We start from the raw sequence: 18,772 nt of genomic DNA, 5'->3' as shown, positions 1-18,772 counted from the left end.
GCATGGATTTCAGTTCTTTGCGCCAAATATACTTAGCTTTTAATTCCATTGTTTCATGAGCATTAAAAAATTATTTATAAAGGAGCCAGCTCCCATCTGCTGATTCAATCTTCCAGTGCTTGTCATGGCCAGAGCTGGGCTAGGCGGAAGCCAGGAGCCAGGAACTCAATCCAAATCTCTCATGTGGCTGACAGGTCCCTAATTACTTGAGCTGTCGCTGCTTCTCAGGATGTGCATGAGCAGGAAGTTGGAATTGGGAGCAAGGCTGGGATTGCACCCTAGGTATTATGGGATGCAGGCATCCCAAGTGGTGTCTTAACCGCTATCCCAAATACTCAACCTTCTATAAACTTTTTGAAGTATCCTTGTGTATTAGTAAAGCATAGATAGTGTTGCATCTTCAACTTGTATTGTGTGCCTGTGTTACAGGCTGCTTATAGTAATTCTCAGGAAAAGCCATTGGGCTGTAATAAATCTATCCCTTCTCCATCTTGAAGAGATTATGTTCTTCTAAAGATGATTTTTTCTGTACTCAGAGTAAAAAACATCATTACCTCTGAGCTGTAAAAGTATAAGCAGACATGCTGTTTGATATATTCATAAATGTATATTAAATACCTACTTTGTAACAAAGGACTATAGCAAGGACATAGATTTAAAAAGTGAGGAGCAACCAATCCTTGCTGCCCTCAAGTATTGAATCAGATTGGTGAGACTACAGAACTCAGGTTCTGAAATTTGGGGAAAGAATTAGAAAGTCTGATTCTACAGAATAAACAAGAGTTGCTTCCAAAGGTGGCAGGGGGTGGATCACTTAGAGATCACTGGCAAAAAGGAGAGCTTGAGAAAAAGGCCAGGGTTGGAAAAGGTAAGGTGTTTGGAGATTCCAAGAAGCTTGGCTTTGTATGTGATATTTCTGATAGCAGGACAGAGGCTGAGGCCAGAAAGGAAGAAAGAAAGAAAGGAAGGAAGCAAGGCCAGAAAGGAAGCAAGGACCCAAATGGCAGTTGGCCACGATTGCTTTGCTAGGCAGAGTTGAGAAGACTGTGGTAGGTGGTTCTTGATCTCTGTGTTAGCACCCTTCATGTAATAGGTTAGTTAATGAAAATTACTTTTGAATAAATTGTGCTAAATTTCTCAAGTTTAATGTATGTTTCCAAATGATGATAGTACTACTTCATGTTTATATCATCTTGATGACTCAAGGGCCTTATCATTTAATAATTTGTTCCCAAGTGTTTTAGCTCTGTTCTTAAAAATCAGTTTTATTGAGGTATAATTTATCTGCAACTCCAATTTTATATTGTCATTCATTGTATATAGTCATGTAACCACTGTGTCTAATCATAATATAATGTGTTTCTTCATTCTCCATTTAGCTTTTAATCAGAATTTGGTGAATTAAGTTAATTAATTTCTTTTTTTTTTATTTATTTTTTCTGACAGGCAGAGTGGACAGTGAGAGAGAGAGACAGAGAGAAAGGTCTTCGTTTGCCGTTGGTTTACCCTTCAGTGGCCGCCGCGGCCAGCGTGCTGCGGCCGGCACACCACGCTGATCCGATGGCAGGAGCCAGGTGCTTATCCTGGTCTCCCATGGGGCGCAGGGCCCAAGGACTTGGGCCATCCTCCACTGCACTCCCTGGCCACAGCAGAGAGCTGGCCTGGAAGAGGGGCAACCGGGACAGAATCCGGCACCCCGACCGGGACTAGAACCCGGTGTGCCGGCGCTGCAAGGCGGAGGATTAGTAACTAATTTCTTAAACACTGGAAGGTATTCTATCTGAAGAATATAAAAATTAAAAGTCACCAATCTTTCAACTAGAAAATGAGGTGTTTTTTTTCTTTATAAACCCACACACAGAGAAGCTCTGTACAAGTATTGCTTTGGAGGAGTTTTGTCTCTTAAAATATGCCATAGGAAGAGGAAGAAATAAGCAGCAGTGATAAGTTGTCTACACAGTGACTGGCATGATGTTGGAAGTAGAAGAAGAAACAACCATCAAGAAGACAGAACAAAAAAATTTAAATACCGAACTAGAAACCTCAAATTTGATTTCTAGCAAGCAACTCCAATACATAATAGTAGAGAGCTGTAGAAGCAATTTTACTCTTGGTTTCCTTGACCATAAAATGAGGGTATTGAATTGCGTATTCTTAACTCTTTAGAGCTTTAGAGTTTTCTGGCGTGTGAATAAGAGTTACGGAATGGAGGCAGGAGAATCAGTAAAAATGGCTATATTTGAAAAGGAAATAAAGTTGGGTTTAATGCCAGTGCATGGGGAGAAAGTATATTCCTCTTACTTGGAAGTTTTTTCATATACACAATTGACCTTATATTGACTCTTACAGAATTAGAAGTTAGGACACTTTTTGAAATAGTTCTATGCATAATTCTGTCTTACGGTCGTGATTCATTATGAATAAGCATAATTTTCTCCAGGGTAATAATTTGCCATTAATTGTCATTAAACTAGATTTATTTTCTTTCCTAGAAACTACTACTTTTAAGAAAAAAATTGGTTTGAAGTTTTATATTTTTAAACAATTATTTTATCCATGTTATTTGTTTGTTTTAACTAGTTACCCATGGGTGTATTGTTTCTACAATAAAACTTTTTCTGCCAGATGGTATGGAAGCCCGGCTCCGCTCTGAGTGAGTATAATTTAATACTGTGAAGTTTGGGGGTTAATTACCTTGGTTAATAATGTTCTAGATAATGGTATACAGTTAATACTTAAGGATTATTTTAATAATGTTAGAAAATTGATATAGTGTTTTTCTGGACTGTGATACACTTTAGTTTAAATTGCTTTTCAAATTAGTTGAAATCACAGTAAATAAAAAAGCATTAGTGACAGAGGTTGTTTTGTTTCTAAATTTAACTTTGTAATTTTTATTTTAATGAATACTTAGTTGTTTTTTCACAGTGTTTGGGGGATTTTTGTCATTAGTGGTAACTCCATTCCTTTGGATCTGCGATTACTATAGTACTTCTTAGACAATGATTGCCCCTAAAATTAATGCCAGTCTCGCAATCTTACAGGACCTTGGAGTTGGAGTTGTCTGTTTAGTTTGTAGCTTATGTTGGTGGGAGTTTTTTTTTTTTTTCCCCCCCAATGTCACTTTTTTTTTTTTTTTTTTTTGTATGGAGCCGGGATAAAGATCACAGATAAAATCTAGACTTTAAAATATAAACATAAGTACATTTTGATATTTTGCTTTTCACATATTTTTATAAAGTATTAAAGGCAGTCGAGTTATCTTTAAAAAACACTTTTTGTTCTATCTTGAATGTGCTAGAAGCTTGTTTCTGTACCCAACATCGTATTTATGACCTTCAAGAGAGGGACAGTGATGCATAGGAGCGTGTAAACTGAAGGACAGAGCAGTGAGTAGGAAGAGAGAGGAGCAGTGAGCAGGCTCTCTTGTACTGCGGCAGTCTGCACTTACATTAGAATCATGGATTTTATACTTATGTTAGAAACTATCTTTTTAAAATATGTATGTGTATATATAGATAGATATATAGATATTTTTTTTGAAAGTGTTAGAGAGAAGGAGAGACAGATAAAGAGAGATCTTACATCTGTTGGTTCACTACCCAGATAGCTGCAATGCCAGGAGCTTCATCTGGCTTATTTATTTATTTGAAAGGCAGGGTATGGAGAGACAGACAGAAGTCTTCCATCTCCCGGCTCCCCTCAAGTGGCTGCAATGGCCAGGGCTGAGCCAGGCTGAAGCCAAGAGCCAGAAGCTTCTTCCAGGTCTTAGACATGGGTGAGAAGGCAAATATATCAGTTTTGTGGTTTATGATATTCTGGTATTGTCATACTGTGTTTCCTCTATTGTCAGGAAGTTAGATTAAAATTCTAAATTTTACTTTTCAGTGTCATCCATGCCCCATTACCAAGTCCTGTTGACAAAGTAAGTTGCTAATAATTATTTTTCTAGCCTGATTCACTTATATTGCTTTGAATTTTTTTGTTTTTTAATATGCTTTCTCTAGAAACTTATTTTTCTTTTATAACAAAATACGTAGAGTACATATAGTATGTAGTTATTTTAATCTTCTGATCTTCAATATCCGAAGAATTTAAGATGAATGTTTCTTCAGGAAAAGCCTTTGCTATCTCAAACAATTGACTGTGTAGACTAGAAGTACCTAGTTTGTGCCTAGCTAGAGGTAAGGAGTGTTAGCTATTACTTTTTATTCTGAATTATAGTTTTGTTTAGAAATTTGTTAAAACATTCTACCTAAATAGTTCATTGAACATTTACCTATGTAAGGAAATAGTTCAGAAGTATGGACTCATAGATTGTTTATATATTGTTTTCAAAGATCAGTTTTAACATGATCTGAGCATAAACTTTGTAGTAATTGCTAGCTAGAAAGTATTTTTCTTTTGGTCAGAAATAGTGGTGTATTAAACCATAGACATTATTATTTAATAGCAAAAAATCTTGTATTTTCTCACATTAAAGTGGATGTTGGATTTTCTTAATGCAGTAATTGAACTATTGGGATAATTGTCTTTTTTGTTCCATTTGGGTGAAGGTTGAAAGCTTGCTTAAAACTGAAGCTGTTTTTAATCCTCAATTTGTAAAATACTAAGAATTACTCCAGAAATAAATAATGGTCTTGCCAATTTAGAACTTTAAAAAAATACTGCTGATTCTTTGTTTTCTGCTCACCATATTAATAAAAGTATACTTTATGAGCATAAAAAGGAATGATGCTATAACATCATTAATAAGTTAACACTTAGGCCTTGTTAGTGTTGAGTATGTAGGTATTTGCAGCAGCCTGTTAGTGTCATTCCTTTTTTTGGAATAATACCATAATTTTCTATTTCATAGGCCTGAAAACCCCTGAAACCCTTATTTTTTTTCTTATACTCTTGGATTCTAAGAGTTTGACTATGATTTGCAGTGTTTGTTAATTTATTTTCACAGTGTTTAAACACCATTATTTCCCATCTTTTATCTTAAAACCTACCTATAATTTAAAGGGGAAAAAAAGGCCAAACTATTTTCGTTATCTCTGGCCAAAGGATAAAAGGTTAAATTTCATGCCTCCATACCCCCACCAGCAAGCACACATACATACAAATACCATTTTGAAATGGCTACTTCTATGTAAATTATTTGCTGGTATTTTGGAGAACTATTTATCAATGAATTTTAAAGAGAAAGATGTGGATCTACTGTTCTAGGAGGTACTCTTTCTGGATTAAGCAAAAGCTATATTGCCTTTGTGCTATAAATTTGTAATTTGACTTATTAAGGACTTACAGTTTAGCTTATCAAGGCTTATCAACAGACTCATGTTTTCATGAGTAGCACTTGTTCTACCACCTACTTTTAAATTTCACACTAGATAATGAGATATAAATACCATTTACAAATTTTGAACATAGCAAAGAGATATTTTGAGAACTAAGGAAACGGATAACTTTAAAAATTTTTATTTGTGTATTTAAGCAAATAGACATTTTAAGGAATTGGTTTGTCTTTAATGTTTTCATGAAAAGTGTTCTATGGATTGTTGGCATTGTGTCATTTTGTTTCTAGGTTGCTGCTAACACTCCAAGTATGTACTCTCAGGAACTATTCCAGCTTTCTCAGTATCTTCAGGTAAAAGTGAATCTTGAGAATTCTTTAAAAGCAGAATTAAATAACTTAAATTTTATATTACCAAGTCACAAATATAGGATTAAAAACTATTGGCTGAATACAAGTACAAAAGAAATACCATCTTTTCTAGGGTATGTGTCGATGAGATTTCACAAATAAGACCAGTGTAAGCAAATAATGAAGGATAGAATTAAAAGGGAGAGAATGATCCTGCGGGGGAAACAGGACACACAGCAGACTCATAGAATGGCAGCACTCCTGCCTCAGAATCAACCCTTGGGACATTCAGATCTGGCTAAAAGGTCCATGAGAGTCTCACAGGCATGGAAAGCCATGACACGGTGGCAAAAAATATCTAAATGAAAGATCCTGGTGAACAAGACCCCAGCAGAAGGAACAGGCCATCAAGGAGAGAGGCGCCTTTCTCTGAAGGGAGGAAGGAACCTCCACTGTGATACGGCCTTGACTAAATAAGTTCAGAGTCGGTGAACTCAAGGGGCTTCCATAGCCTAGACAGCTCATAGCAAGAGTCTCGGGTGATTGCTGACGTCATAAATAAGAGTGCCAATTGTTAAATCAACAACGGGAGTCACTGGGTACAGGCTCCCCCCGTAGGATCTCTGTCCTTAATGTGTTCTACTATGAAACTTTAAAACAACACTACTAGTCGAACAATACCCTATACCTTGTGCGGTTGTGTGAGTGCAGCCTGTTGAAATCCTTGCTTAGTATATACTAAGTTGATCTTCAGTATATGAAGGTAATTGAAAATGAAACTCGATGAAGGGCAGGATGGGAGAGGGAGTGGGAGAGGGGAGGGCCACGGGAGGGAGGGAGGTTGGGGGGGGGGGGCCACAACAATACAAAAGCTGCAGTTTGTAAATTCACATTTATTAAATAAAAAAAAACTATAAAAAAAGAAATATCGTCTTTTCAAAGAACAAAGGATCAAAAATAGATTTATGAAGAAAGGATAAAAGAATCAGAATTGTTTAGAGAAGATAACCCTCTGTACAGAGAGAATTTTTCTTCAAATATGAGAAAGTTCCAAAATAGTTCTTTATTCATAGATGACTTTTAAATAAAATTAAACCTGCAGAGATTTTGGTTGCCTAATAACAATATTAATAACATAATTATTTAGCACTTACTGTATGGCTAGCTCTGTTCTAGCACTTCACAAACACTGATTAATCATTGTAGCAATTCTGTGATGTACGTTTTTTGTTCCCATTTTTGCATATGGAGCAACTGAGAGACAGGAAGATTTAAAAATTTACACAGTATCACACATCTAGTATGTGGTGGGGCTGGGTTTTGAACCCAGCCTGAAATGACCATGATTTGACAGACTTTACAGTCTTTGCTCTTCACCTCTATAATGTATTTGTGGATCCAGAGACAGATTTCTTGGTAGAGCAGATACTTAGAATGGACTCTCGAAGAAGAGTCCATATTTAAAGAGCTGTACAGTTCTCTAACTAGGAAAGAAATTAACTTCCCACCCCCTCCCTCACACCCCAGTCACTGGCTTATGTGGGTTTGGACTGGATTATAGTTACTCTGATGAGGGAACATGGTTATGGAAAATTCTGTCCTAGGAGTTTAAATATTGAGTTTCCTTAATCTTAGTTCTGTTGCTCAATTAGTTCCATGACCTTGGGTGAGTTATTTTATGTGCATAGACCTTCAGATGTCTTGTTTAAAATTATAGGACCAAACCAGTGATCCTGGGTTCCTACATTCTTTTATAGGAATCAGTCACGTAGAGAAGTTCTACTTCAGTTAAGAATGTATAGATCCATAAAAATGAACAGAAAATTTTCATTGTGTTAATTACATCTTCTACCAGGCATAATGTTCTCTTATATTAAAAAAAAAAAAAAAAGCTATATACATCTGGGCTTCAGTTGAGTATTTAAAAGTGTGTGGGGTAGCCAGAATTCCCTGGTTCTGATCCCTAGCTTTAACTTCTGATCTGTTGAAAAAGTTGTTCAAAACTTTTGTGCCTCATTTTCTTCATCTGTGCAATGGATAGAAGAATAGCACTTACCTCATTGAATTGTGAAGGACAAATGAATTATAATATGTAAAGCACATGGAATATTGCCCGGCGCATAGAATGTATGCCCACAAATGGTAATGGTTGTTTACTTTTCAATAGGAAGGAACTTTTATTAACCCAAGTCTCTATTATTTTCAGAAGTGCAAGAAAACTTTGAGGTTAATTTGACCCAAGCTTAATTTTTCAGATGAGAAATATGGTGTTCATAATGGTTAAATCCTATGCTCAAGCTTGCTGGTCATCCTGGTCTGCTAATTTCAGGCCCTGACTCACTCTCTCTCTTGTCAGTTCTTTTGAATAATCATGGTAGCCCCACCTCACTTTGTTTTTCTGCTTCTCTAAAGAGAAAAGTGTACCACACATTCTGTATATATCCTTATTGAATTATTATAGTTCTAATATAAATTGTAAACCTTTTAAATAAAAACTAGAAATGCGAATTACATGCCTTTGAATTGAAAGAACTTTACTAGAAGAATTAGATTTCTGTCAGGATGTAGCTCATGGGATTAAGAAACTCTAAATGGAATTGAGTTTTGAAAGGTGTAATTACACCATCTAGTGGAGGTAGATTCTGAAGGCATAGTTGGTTGGTGGTTTTGTTTTTCAGTAAAACATTTTGCAGCATTTATGTAATTTCCTGGATATTAAGAATGCTTTAGGAGCTTAAAATAAACTTCATAGTCATTTTCAAATGTAAGCTGTCTTTTATTGTGGATTCTGAGGCAATATCACTTTTATTAGATATTTTACATTTTTTGAGTTACGAAAAATATAAACACCTCTAACTTTAATGCTACTAAGTTTTCTCTAATCATTAAAGGATGTAAAAAGCTATAAATTCATGCTTCAAACCTCAAGTACTATTTGAAGCATACAGTCCTCTGTTGAGGTAACTCAAAGGTATTAGGGTAATAAGTGTTCTTTAGATGATGACAGAAATAGAAGACGGTGAAGAAGATATGCCAAAACCACAACTAATTGCCATGAGTGGTTCGTCTTAAAACTACTCCCAATGAAGCAGGTCCTGTTAACATCTATCAGATGTTAACAGGTCATCCAGAGATCAGACTTTGCTCACAGGTGTCTTTCTCTGTGAAATATTCCTTTGGAGCTGCCAAATAGTTATTTAACTCCTTGATCCCTTAATTAGATTGAAACAGTATTTGCTGGACTCTTGCTTATTTTCAGCCTATTAATTGCTGGTAAGTGGTATGTAGCCAAAGAGAAACTCAGAACACCTGGAAAACCTGTGAAAAATGGCTGTAATAGTGGTCTTAATAAAGAAGCATTTTTTAGAAGTTGACATTAATAAAGGGAAAAATTAAAAGCTGTTTCATTTTTTTCTGATCTTTTTTTTTTTTAAGATTTATTTATTTATTTAAAAAGCAGAGTTACAGAGAGGTAGAGGCAGAGAGAGGTCTTCCATCTACTGGTTCACTCCACAGATGGCTGTAACGGCCAGAACTGCTCCAATCCGAAGCCAGCAGCTTCTTCTGGGTCTCCAACGTGGGGTGTAGGGGCCCAAGGACTTGGGTCATCTTGTACTGCTTTCCCGGGCTAAAGCAGAGAGCTGGACCGGAAGTGGAGCAGCCAGGACTCGAACCGGCTGCTCATATGGGCTGCTGGAACTGCAGGGACAGCCTTACCTGCTAGGCATACACAGTGCTGACCCTTAAAGCTGTTTTATTTTAAAAATCATACTAATACATTAAAGTCATTATAAAGCATCTTTGCTGCTGGCCAGATAATTTTGTTTCGTCTTAGTTTAGAATGAGTTTATTCTGACATATATATTTTGTGTGTGTGTGTATAAATTCAAGCCTAAGCCATTTGTTAGCTTTTCCTAGTATAGTTTTTTTGTTTTTTTGTTTTTGTTTTTTTTTTAAGATTAATTAATTTATTTGAAAGGCAGAGTTTCAGAGAAAGAAAGAGATCTTCCATCCGCTGGTTCACTCACCAAATGACCACAATGCCAGGGCTGGGCCAGACTGAAGCCAGGAGCCGGGAGCTTCTCCTAGGTCTCCCACGTGGGTGAAGGAGCCCAAGGACTTGGGCCATCTTGAGCTGCCTTCCCATGTGCACTTCAAGGGAGTTGGATGAGAAGTAGAGCAACTGGCACTCATGTTGGCCCCTGTATGTGGTGCCAGTGTCACAAGCTGTAGTTTTACTCACTATGACACAACGCCTGCCCTTCTAGGATAGATTTTTTTTTCTTTAAAGATTTACTTATGTATTTGAGCATCAGAGTTACAGAGAGGGAGAGACAGAGAGGTCTTCCATTCGCTGATTCACTCTCCAAATGGCCACAATGGCCAGAGCTGATCCAATCCGAAGCCAGGAGCCAGGAACTTCTTCTGGGTCTCCCACGTGGATGCAGGTGCCCAAACACTTGGACCATCTTCCATTGCTTTCTCAGGCCATTAGCAGGGAACTGGATTGGAAGTAGAGCAGCCAGGATTTGAATAGGTGCCTATATGGGATGCTGGCACTGCAGGTGGAGGCTTAACCTACTACACCACAGCATCACACCTAGGATAGATTTAAAAAAAAAAAGAAAGAAAAAAAAAGAGCTTAATACTTTACCCTTTTAGTATTTTTTATGTTCTACCTAAAACTATTGGTTGAACTCTGTAATTAATACATAATTACTCTTAGGTGTTTAATTAATGCTATAACTAGTACTCAAATAGTATTTTACACTTTGTGTTTCTATATGGGTGCAAACTGTTGAAATCTTTACTTAATATATACTGAATTGATCTTCTATATATCAAGATAATTGAAAATTAATCTTGATGTGAATGGAAGAGGAGAGGGAGTGGGAGAGGGAGTGGGAGAGGGGAGTGTTGTGGGTAGGAGGGAAGTTATGGGGGGGGAAGCTATTGTAATCCATAAACTATACTTTGGAAATTTATGTTCATTAAATAAAATAAAATATATAAAAAAAAGACTCTGCCTTCCAAATTTTAAGTAAACAAAGCCCAAAGCAGTTGACTTGGAGTGGGCGGTTAATCTAGTGCTCAAGACACCCGTATCACATACCAAATTGTCTGGATTCAGTCCCTGACTCTGGCTTCTGACTTCACCTTTCTGCTAATACAGGCCCTGGAAGTCAACAGTGATAGTTCAAATTGTTGAGTCCTTGCTACCCAGATGGGAAACCTGCATTGTGTTCCTGGCTCCTAACGTCAGCCTTGTTCCAGCCTTGGCCATTATAGGCATTTGGAGAATGAACCAGTGGAACAAAGATGTTTTTCTTTATCTCTAATTCTTATTTCTGTCTGTCGAATCAAATGAAAAACTTATATAAATATAATATATATGTAAATAGGTGACTTTTTTTCTATTATAAATGAAGCTGCAGCTAGAACACCACTAAGAGTGGTACTTAAAGTACATCAAAGGCTAAAATGATGTAGCATATATGTTTTTTAAAATACTGTTTGAAATACTTTGGAGTATATCAAGTGGAATGAAAATGTATTTTAAATATGCTAAAGATTTATTACTTTTCAAAAGACTAATGCTGAGTTTATTAAAATCTTTTTTGTAATGTATAACATTAGGAGGCCTTACATCGGGAACAGATGTTGGAACAGAAGTTAGCTACACTTCAGCGGCTACTGGCCATCACCCAAGAGGCTTCAGATACCAGTTGGCAGGTATTTCAGTTGCCTTTTATTTTTAAGAAACATTTTAAACACGGTTTAGCATCCCTTATAGTTTGAGTGAACCAAAACAAATTTTGTAGTAAACAAAGATAAGTTCTTAAGTAATGAACATATGTTGAAAAGCTAGAAATTTATAGTGGATATTGGTCGATTTTATGATTTCATTTTTTGTTGGTAGTGTAAATTTTTTGATATGTATGTTATTTTTTAAATTACTCTGAATTTTTATTTATATTTAACTTCAACAGGCTTTAATAGATGAAGATAGACTCTTATCACGGTTAGAAGTTATGGGAAACCAATTACAGGCATGCTCCAAAGTAAGTGTTAATCTCATTTATGTAAAGAAAATTGCATAGTATTTTATGTGGCTTCTTTTCTTTGACTATCATTTTGAGTAAATATTAAAACATTGATGCATTTTCAGCATTCTTTTAAATCTTTTATCATGGGAAATTTCAGATACACTTGTGAGTAGAAACAATTTTGAGTGCCCATGTATAGCTCTCATTTTTCTCTTGTAGTTGATGCTTATTGAAGACACTAGATCACTTACCTTCTAGAATTTTCTTCAATCTGCATTTTTACTTAAACATTCTTCTAACTCTTTATCACACCCCATAAATTAGTTCAAAGTAGTTTGATATAGAGATTTGATATGATTTAAGTTCAGTGCTCCTCCAACCCCCAAACAGTACTTCATGGATGGTGTTGTGTTCTTTCATTAAGAGGCGACATATTGTCTAATTGTCTTTATATGGAGGTTTTGTCAATCATTGATGAACCTTGCCTAGATCCATTATTTCATTAAAGATTACAAAAGTGGTGACATAATTATATCATTCCTTCATTCGTTTAGTTGGTTTACTTCAAGAGACGTTTTCCTTCATCACCCATGGGTTATACTGAGGTGCATTTTCTACAAGAAAAGCAGAAGTGATTTTCCTCCCCTTGTTTACTGATTTGAAAATAACAATTTGCTTCCTTTTCATCGACCAGGAAATGACTGTGATGTGTTTTCTTCCTATTCTTAGTTTTAAACATATATATATATTTTTTTTCAGAGTAAATTATTTCCTTTTCAAGGGAAGAAAATAAGTACTTTTCTTTGTCTTTTTTCATATGTGGTATTGTTTTTTGCTTTTTATTTCAGAAGTTTTGAATTTATAAAACAAAATTTTTCAAGTTCCAAACCCTGCATCCTCTATTATTGTATTCTTTTTAAAAAGATTTATGTATTTACTTGAAAGTCAGAGTTACAGAGACAGGGAGATACAGAGAAAGAGATGCTCTATCCACTGGTTTGCTCTCCAAATGGCAGAAGCCAGGGCTGGGCCAGGCCAAAGCTAAGAGCCAGGAGCTTCATCTAGGTCTCACACATGCATGGTAGGAACCCAAGCTCTTGGGCCATCCTCTGCTGCTTTCCCGGGCACAATAGCAGGGAATTGAATCAGAAGTGGAGCAGCCAGGGTGTGATGCTGGTATTTCAGGCAATGGCTTTACCTGCTACGCTGTGCCATCCCTGTCCCCTATTATTAACATCTTATATTAGTATGATGTATCTGTCATAATTAAAGACACCTGGCTTCCCCTATATTTTTTTATTTTTTTTTTTATTTTTTTTTTTTATTTATTTATTTTTTTTTTGACAGGCAGAGTGGACAGTGAGAGAGAGAGACAGAGAGAAAGGTCTTCCTTTGCCGTTGGTTCACCCTCCAATGGCCGCCGCGGCCGGCGCGCTGCGACCGGCGCACCGCGCTGATCCGATGGCAGGAGCCAGGAGCCAGGTGCTTTTCCTGGTCTCCCATGGGGTGCAGGGCCCAAGCACCTGGGCCATCCTCCACTGCACTCCCTAGCCACAGCAGAGGGCTGGCCTGGAAGAGGGGCAACCGGGACAGAATCCGGCGCCCCGACCGGGACTAGAACCCGGTGTGCCGGCGCCGCTAGGCGGAGGATTAGCCTAGTGAGCCGCGGCGCCGGCCTCCCCTATATTTTTTTTAAAGATTTTATTTTTTATTTACTTGAAAGGCAGGGTTACAGAGAGGAGGAGCAAGAGAGAGATCTTCCATCCACTGGTTCACTCTCCAAATGGCTGCAACGGCTGGGGCTGGGCCACATCAGGTCTCAAACAGGTGCCCATATGAGATGCCGGCACTGCATGCAGCAGTTTTACCTGCTACACCACAGCACTAGCCTATATATATGTATATAATATATATTTGAAGATAATTATAAATTATCTTCACAAATATATATTACAAATATAATTATAATGCTTGCAGAATATGACAAAAATTAGAGTACTTAATTTTGTGTATTTGAGAGAAATGATCACTTTTTTTTCTATTGGAAGTGAGATTAATGTAATTGTGAAAGTGTAATTTGCTTATGCAGTTATTAAATACAGCTTCACGGGCTGGCACTGTGGTGTAACAGGTAAAGCCGCCGATTGCAGTGCCGGCATCCCACATGGGCACTGGTTCGAGACCCAGCTGCTCCACTTCATATCCAGCTCCCTACTATGGCCTGGTAAAGCAGTAGAAGATGGCTTAAGTATTTGGATACCTTCATCCGTGTGGGAGACCCAAAAGAAGCTCCTGGCTCCTGGCTTTCGGCTCAGCTCAGCCATTGTGGCAATTTTGGGAGTGAAACAATGGATGGAAGACCTCTCTCTCTCTTCCTCTGCATCTCTATAAATCTGCCTTTCAAATAAATAAATAAATAATTTTTAAAAATAAAAAAATACAGTTTTTGTTGATACATGGCCAGCACTATTTGTGTTTGGAAGTACCTTAATATAGAATTCAAAGAATATTTTAATGTTAATTTTTCAAACTGTAAGTGCTTTCTTGAAAATAAAAGAACTTGGCTATAATTATAAATATCTTTTATTCTAGAATCAAACAGAAGATAGTTTACGGAAGGAACTTATAGCATTACAGGAAGATAAACACAACTATGAGACAACAGCCAAAGAGTCCCTGAGGCGAGTTCTTCAGGAGAAAATTGAAGTTGTTAGAAAACTTTCAGAAGTTGAGGTATTTCACTTTTAAAAATTTTAAGTAGTAGTATAATTTTTTTTTTGTTTTAAACATTCCAGGGTCTTTTAAACTTGGTAGTATTATATGGCTAGGAAGTATTTGTCTGTTAGGTGGGAAGAAGCAAGCACACTGCTTTAGTTGATAAAAGTGTCCAGCCTCACCATGTGAATTCTGGTGCTTAAAGGAAGTGAGCCCTAACCAGGGAGCCTTGCTGTTCATACATCTTGTATGGTTCAGCCTCCGTGCAGTGGACCATGATGTGTGTCAGGAAGATGATCTCCCAACATCTGGTTTTGCTTTTCTTTTAGTTAAGGGCGGTCAGAATTAAGTTCAAAAATTTATATCATGGGTTACTTTGCCCATCCTCCAGAGAGGAAAACTAATTGCTTTGTACAGTGTTAGAAGTTTAAAGGGCAGTTTATCTACAACACCTTTTCTGGATCCTTTAGGAATAATCCAGTGTGATTCTCATTGCTTTAAAAACAAAAGCCTAATTCATTGTATGAATCATTCCTTTAAACATTGTAGAGTTAGAACAGAAATTGTCTCTATTGCTGTATTTGGTTAGAATGCCCATCATAAATTGAATATATCCTGAATATAGGGATAGTTTTTGTAATAGCCATATCCCGTAGTACCTGATTCATTGTCATGATTAATTTGATATGTAAGGGGAAAAGTTACCAGCTCTCTTTTAATTTTCTTATTAAATTGTACATTATTAAGTTTGTTTTCAAGAAAATTAATAGGCTGAAAACATTTTCAAGGTTAAAAGTGATACTTGGTGGACTTCTAAAAGTATATTTAATAAAGGTAGCATCTTCTTCCTATTTCCACCTGCTCTTTCCCCTTTTTTTCTTCAAATTTTTAGTTGTGTTTTTTGTTTTATTATGTTTTGAAGTACATTGAATTCTTATGTTACGTAACTAAGTTTTTTATGAGGTCTAGGGCAGGTGTTGGTTTAGAAGTACCCATAGAGTTATACTTTTTGTAAGCTAAATTTAAAAGAGGTTCTAAGTTAATAAATGTACATTTACATTTATTCTAAATAAATCACCTGTAAACTTGAATTGCAGCGAAGCCTGAGTAATACTGAAGATGAATGTACCCACCTGAAAGAAATGAATGAACGAACTCAGGAAGAATTAAGAGAATTAGCCAATAAATATAATGGAGCTGTTAATGAAATTAAAGATCTATCTGATAAGCTAAAGGTATGTATTTACTCAACTTTAAAGTATGTTAAATAAATAGTGTGTAATACACTGGCTAGCTTAAGAGGTTAGATGTTGCTGAATAGTTGATGTAAAATTTGATAATGGTTGAAATTCATGAAAAAAAGGTTCTTATAGTCCATTTAACCCAACTTCCATTACCATAGAAAATTAAAAGCTGAAATATTTCCTCTGGATGAAAATTTAGTAAGTGCTTTTAATATATGCTAGGAAGTTTTTGCTGGTAGATGAGCATCAGCAAAACCCAGGGTATTCAGCTTTATTTGTAACCTGACACTGCTTATCTTTAGATCTCAATGATAAGGCCCAGCTATTGAATGCTGGTACTAGCTCAGAGGAATTTTGGAGTGATCTGCTTGACCTCTTTTAGCTTCTAAGGATCCTATTGACTCTGGTTCAGCTGTGATTCCCTGTAGCTATGAACATGTAAGTTAAGGACAGAGCACACCGTTGGGTAATGTCTAGTTGGTTCATTAGAATCTTATAACTGAGTATGTGAAGATCCATCTTGATGTAATTGTATCCATGGATTGAGTGCTTCAAAGGTATGCATTTGTTAAGACCAAAACATACCCTCCTTCGCTCTGTGATCGGTTAACCTATGATAGATTTTAAAAATTGGTCTTGTTAAAAGAAGGCCTTTTGAAAAAGTACTTGTACCATTATTCCCTTAGCTAAATATAATTTTTTCAAAATTTCAGAATAAGTTACATTTTATAACTTACAAGTTGAAAAATAGTACTTTTAATTGTTTTATTTCCCTCTTAAAAAATGTAATTTTTGAGCATTGGTGCTGTGGCATAACCTGTAAAGCCCACCACCTATGGTGCTAGCCTTCCATATAGACAACAGTCCCAGCTGCTCCACTTTTGATCCAGCTCCCTGCTAATGCTCCTGGGAAAGCAACAGAAGATGGCCCAAGGCCTGGGCCCCTGCCACCCATGTGGGAGACTCAGAAGAAGCTCCTGGCTCCTGGCTTTGACCTGGCCTTAGCTGTTGTTGCTGTTGGGGGAATGAACCAGTGGATGGAAGAGCTGTCTCTGTCTCTAACATTCTCTCTCACTCTCTCTCTCTCTCTTTCTCTTTGTAACTCTGCCTTTCAAATAAATAAAAAATGTAATCTTTTACTTAAAGCTCTATTATTGAGACTGCTTGCTTGTTCAAAGTTTCTCTGTCCTAGGTGTGATGAAGGAGTAACTCCGGTGTAGATCCTTTTGACACTACACCTTTATTTTTACCAGTTTAGAGAAACCAATATGTTCTAGAATACGGAATACTTTCCCTAGATGTTTACATGAATAAGACAGTCCTCGCTAAGGTTTATTAAAATATGATCAGGTCTTATTAAATAACTGAATTTTTCTTCTTTCTCAACAGGTAGCAGAGGGAAAACAAGAAGAAATCCAACAGAAGGGACAAGCTGAGAAAAAAGAATTACAGCATAAAATAGATGAAATGGAAGAAAAGGAACAGGAGCTCCAGGCAAAAATAGAAGCTTTGCAAGCTGATAATGATTTCACCAATGAAAGGCTAACAGCTTTACAAGGTAAGTTAGCTAATCCAGAAACTGATTCTATTTGATTTTTTTTTTTTATCTGTGAAATATCTTTTTCTTGGACTTTTATTTACAGTACGGTTAGAACATCTTCAGGAGAAAACTCTTAAAGAATGCAGCAGCTTAGGTAGGTGTCATCCAGATTTCTTACTTTAAGCTGAATTTTGTCGTTAAACTTTTGACTGTTTACTATCTGACATTCGATGCTTTCTTTCCTTTAAGGGATATTTTACATGTTCAGTATAAAATACTTAAGCACTTAGAAAATTTCCTTTTGAAATATGCTTGATTGCCACCAGTGGGCACCATTGTTTAGTCCTTGAGATGAATAGAATTTCTGTGTATGAGATGTTGTACTTGGAGATATTTACATAAGAAAAAGGCATGAACAGCAGAATCCTTTTGCTTTTGGGATTCATTAAAGGCTACTAAGTAGTTGAAGCTCTTTCTCTGAAATCATAGAAAATGGCAAGTTGAGCCCTTCTTGTAACACTGAATTTAAAAAGTTCAGTACAATCTCAATATGAGTAGGCATACAAAATGCCATGGTTACACTTGGGACCAGTGTTAAAATAATACTTTTTTTGACTGGGCAATGATATACTGTCTTAATCCTAGGGATACAAGTTGATGACTTCTTACCTAAAATAAATGGGAGCACAGAAAAAGGTAGTGTAAAAAACTTAAATTTTTTTCCCCCATGATATACTTTTACTGTTTAATCAGGATAGATAGTTCAGGGTTTTAAGTATTTGGAATGAAAAGCCTGCTATTCATAGACCATTGAACTCCATCTTTTAAAAACAAACCTCTTTTTATTTTGTAAAACTTAATGCTATAGTCTATTTTTTAACTATTTAAATAAGAAAATGATAAAATTCGACTGTAATAATGGCTTGTGTAGGCTCTCATTACCCCTGCCGTATTTTTCAAAGAGCTATATTACCATTTTGTTCCATTGAGCTCTGCTTCTAGATGATAATTGACACCCCCCCCCTTTTTTTTTTTTTTTTTTTTTCATTTTATTTGAAAAGCAGAGTGAAAGGGAGGGGGAATGATTTTCTTCTATTCTCTGGTTTATTCCCCAAATACCTGCTCAATTCAGGGCTGGGTCAGGCTGGAACCAGAAGCCCAGGATTGAATCTGGATCTTCTATATGTGTGATAGGAACACAAGTACATTAGCTGTCACCTGCTTCTCCAGTATGCGTGTTAGCACAGAATTGGATTAGAAGTGGACAGCCTAGGATTTTGATGTGGTAGGTGGGCATCCCAAGTGGCAGTGTAACTGCTAAATCAAACACTTGCCCCTTAATCCCCATTTTTAATGTTTTGAGTTTATTTAACCATTGTTTGGGCCCTTGGACATGTCATAAAAACTGTTCTCTTTATCCATCTGTTTCGTTGATCAGAGAATAAAATCATTTATTATACTCCTTTATTAGTTCTTAGTTCTGTGACCATTCTTTCTGGATAGTTTGGCTCTCTCTGGTCAAAAACTGTAAGCCATTACTTATTGGTTGGCCTACTACTACATGGGATACTTTTTACCACGTGGCTTTTATAAT

At 36.5% G+C, this 18,772-nt stretch overlaps 1 protein-coding gene across 46 annotated transcripts in view; it reads left to right on the top strand.

Moving 5' to 3' along the window:
• SLMAP (sarcolemma associated protein) overlaps window positions 1–18,772 on the top strand; it is a 169,138-nt gene that overhangs the window by 87,214 nt on the left and 63,152 nt on the right. For 14 of the 46 annotated variants that reach the window (XM_051851064.3, XM_089304875.1, XM_008260462.5 and 11 more), the window contains exons 3-12: window positions 2,581–2,653; window positions 3,889–3,925; window positions 5,573–5,635; window positions 11,270–11,365; window positions 11,623–11,694; window positions 14,272–14,412; window positions 15,492–15,629; window positions 17,028–17,196; window positions 17,282–17,332; window positions 17,824–17,874. In XM_051851064.3, coding sequence (XP_051707024.1) covers window positions 2,581–2,653; window positions 3,889–3,925; window positions 5,573–5,635; window positions 11,270–11,365; window positions 11,623–11,694; window positions 14,272–14,412; window positions 15,492–15,629; window positions 17,028–17,196; window positions 17,282–17,332; window positions 17,824–17,874 — 891 coding nt within the window. The remainder of the gene's footprint in view (window positions 1–2,580; window positions 2,654–3,888; window positions 3,926–5,572; window positions 5,636–11,269; window positions 11,366–11,622; window positions 11,695–14,271; window positions 14,413–15,491; window positions 15,630–17,027; window positions 17,197–17,281; window positions 17,333–17,823; window positions 17,875–18,772) is intronic. The other 32 variants (XM_070049786.2, XM_051851068.3, XM_051851057.3 and 29 more) reach the window with 3 other exon arrangements.

The sequence above is a fragment of the Oryctolagus cuniculus genome, chromosome 10, assembly GCF_051225735.1.
Source record: "Oryctolagus cuniculus isolate XC-2025 breed Fujian yellow rabbit chromosome 10, ASM5122573v1, whole genome shotgun sequence".
Classification (NCBI taxonomy): Eukaryota; Metazoa; Chordata; class Mammalia; order Lagomorpha; family Leporidae; genus Oryctolagus; species Oryctolagus cuniculus.
This window is presented reverse-complemented; position numbering and strand designations above follow the sequence as displayed.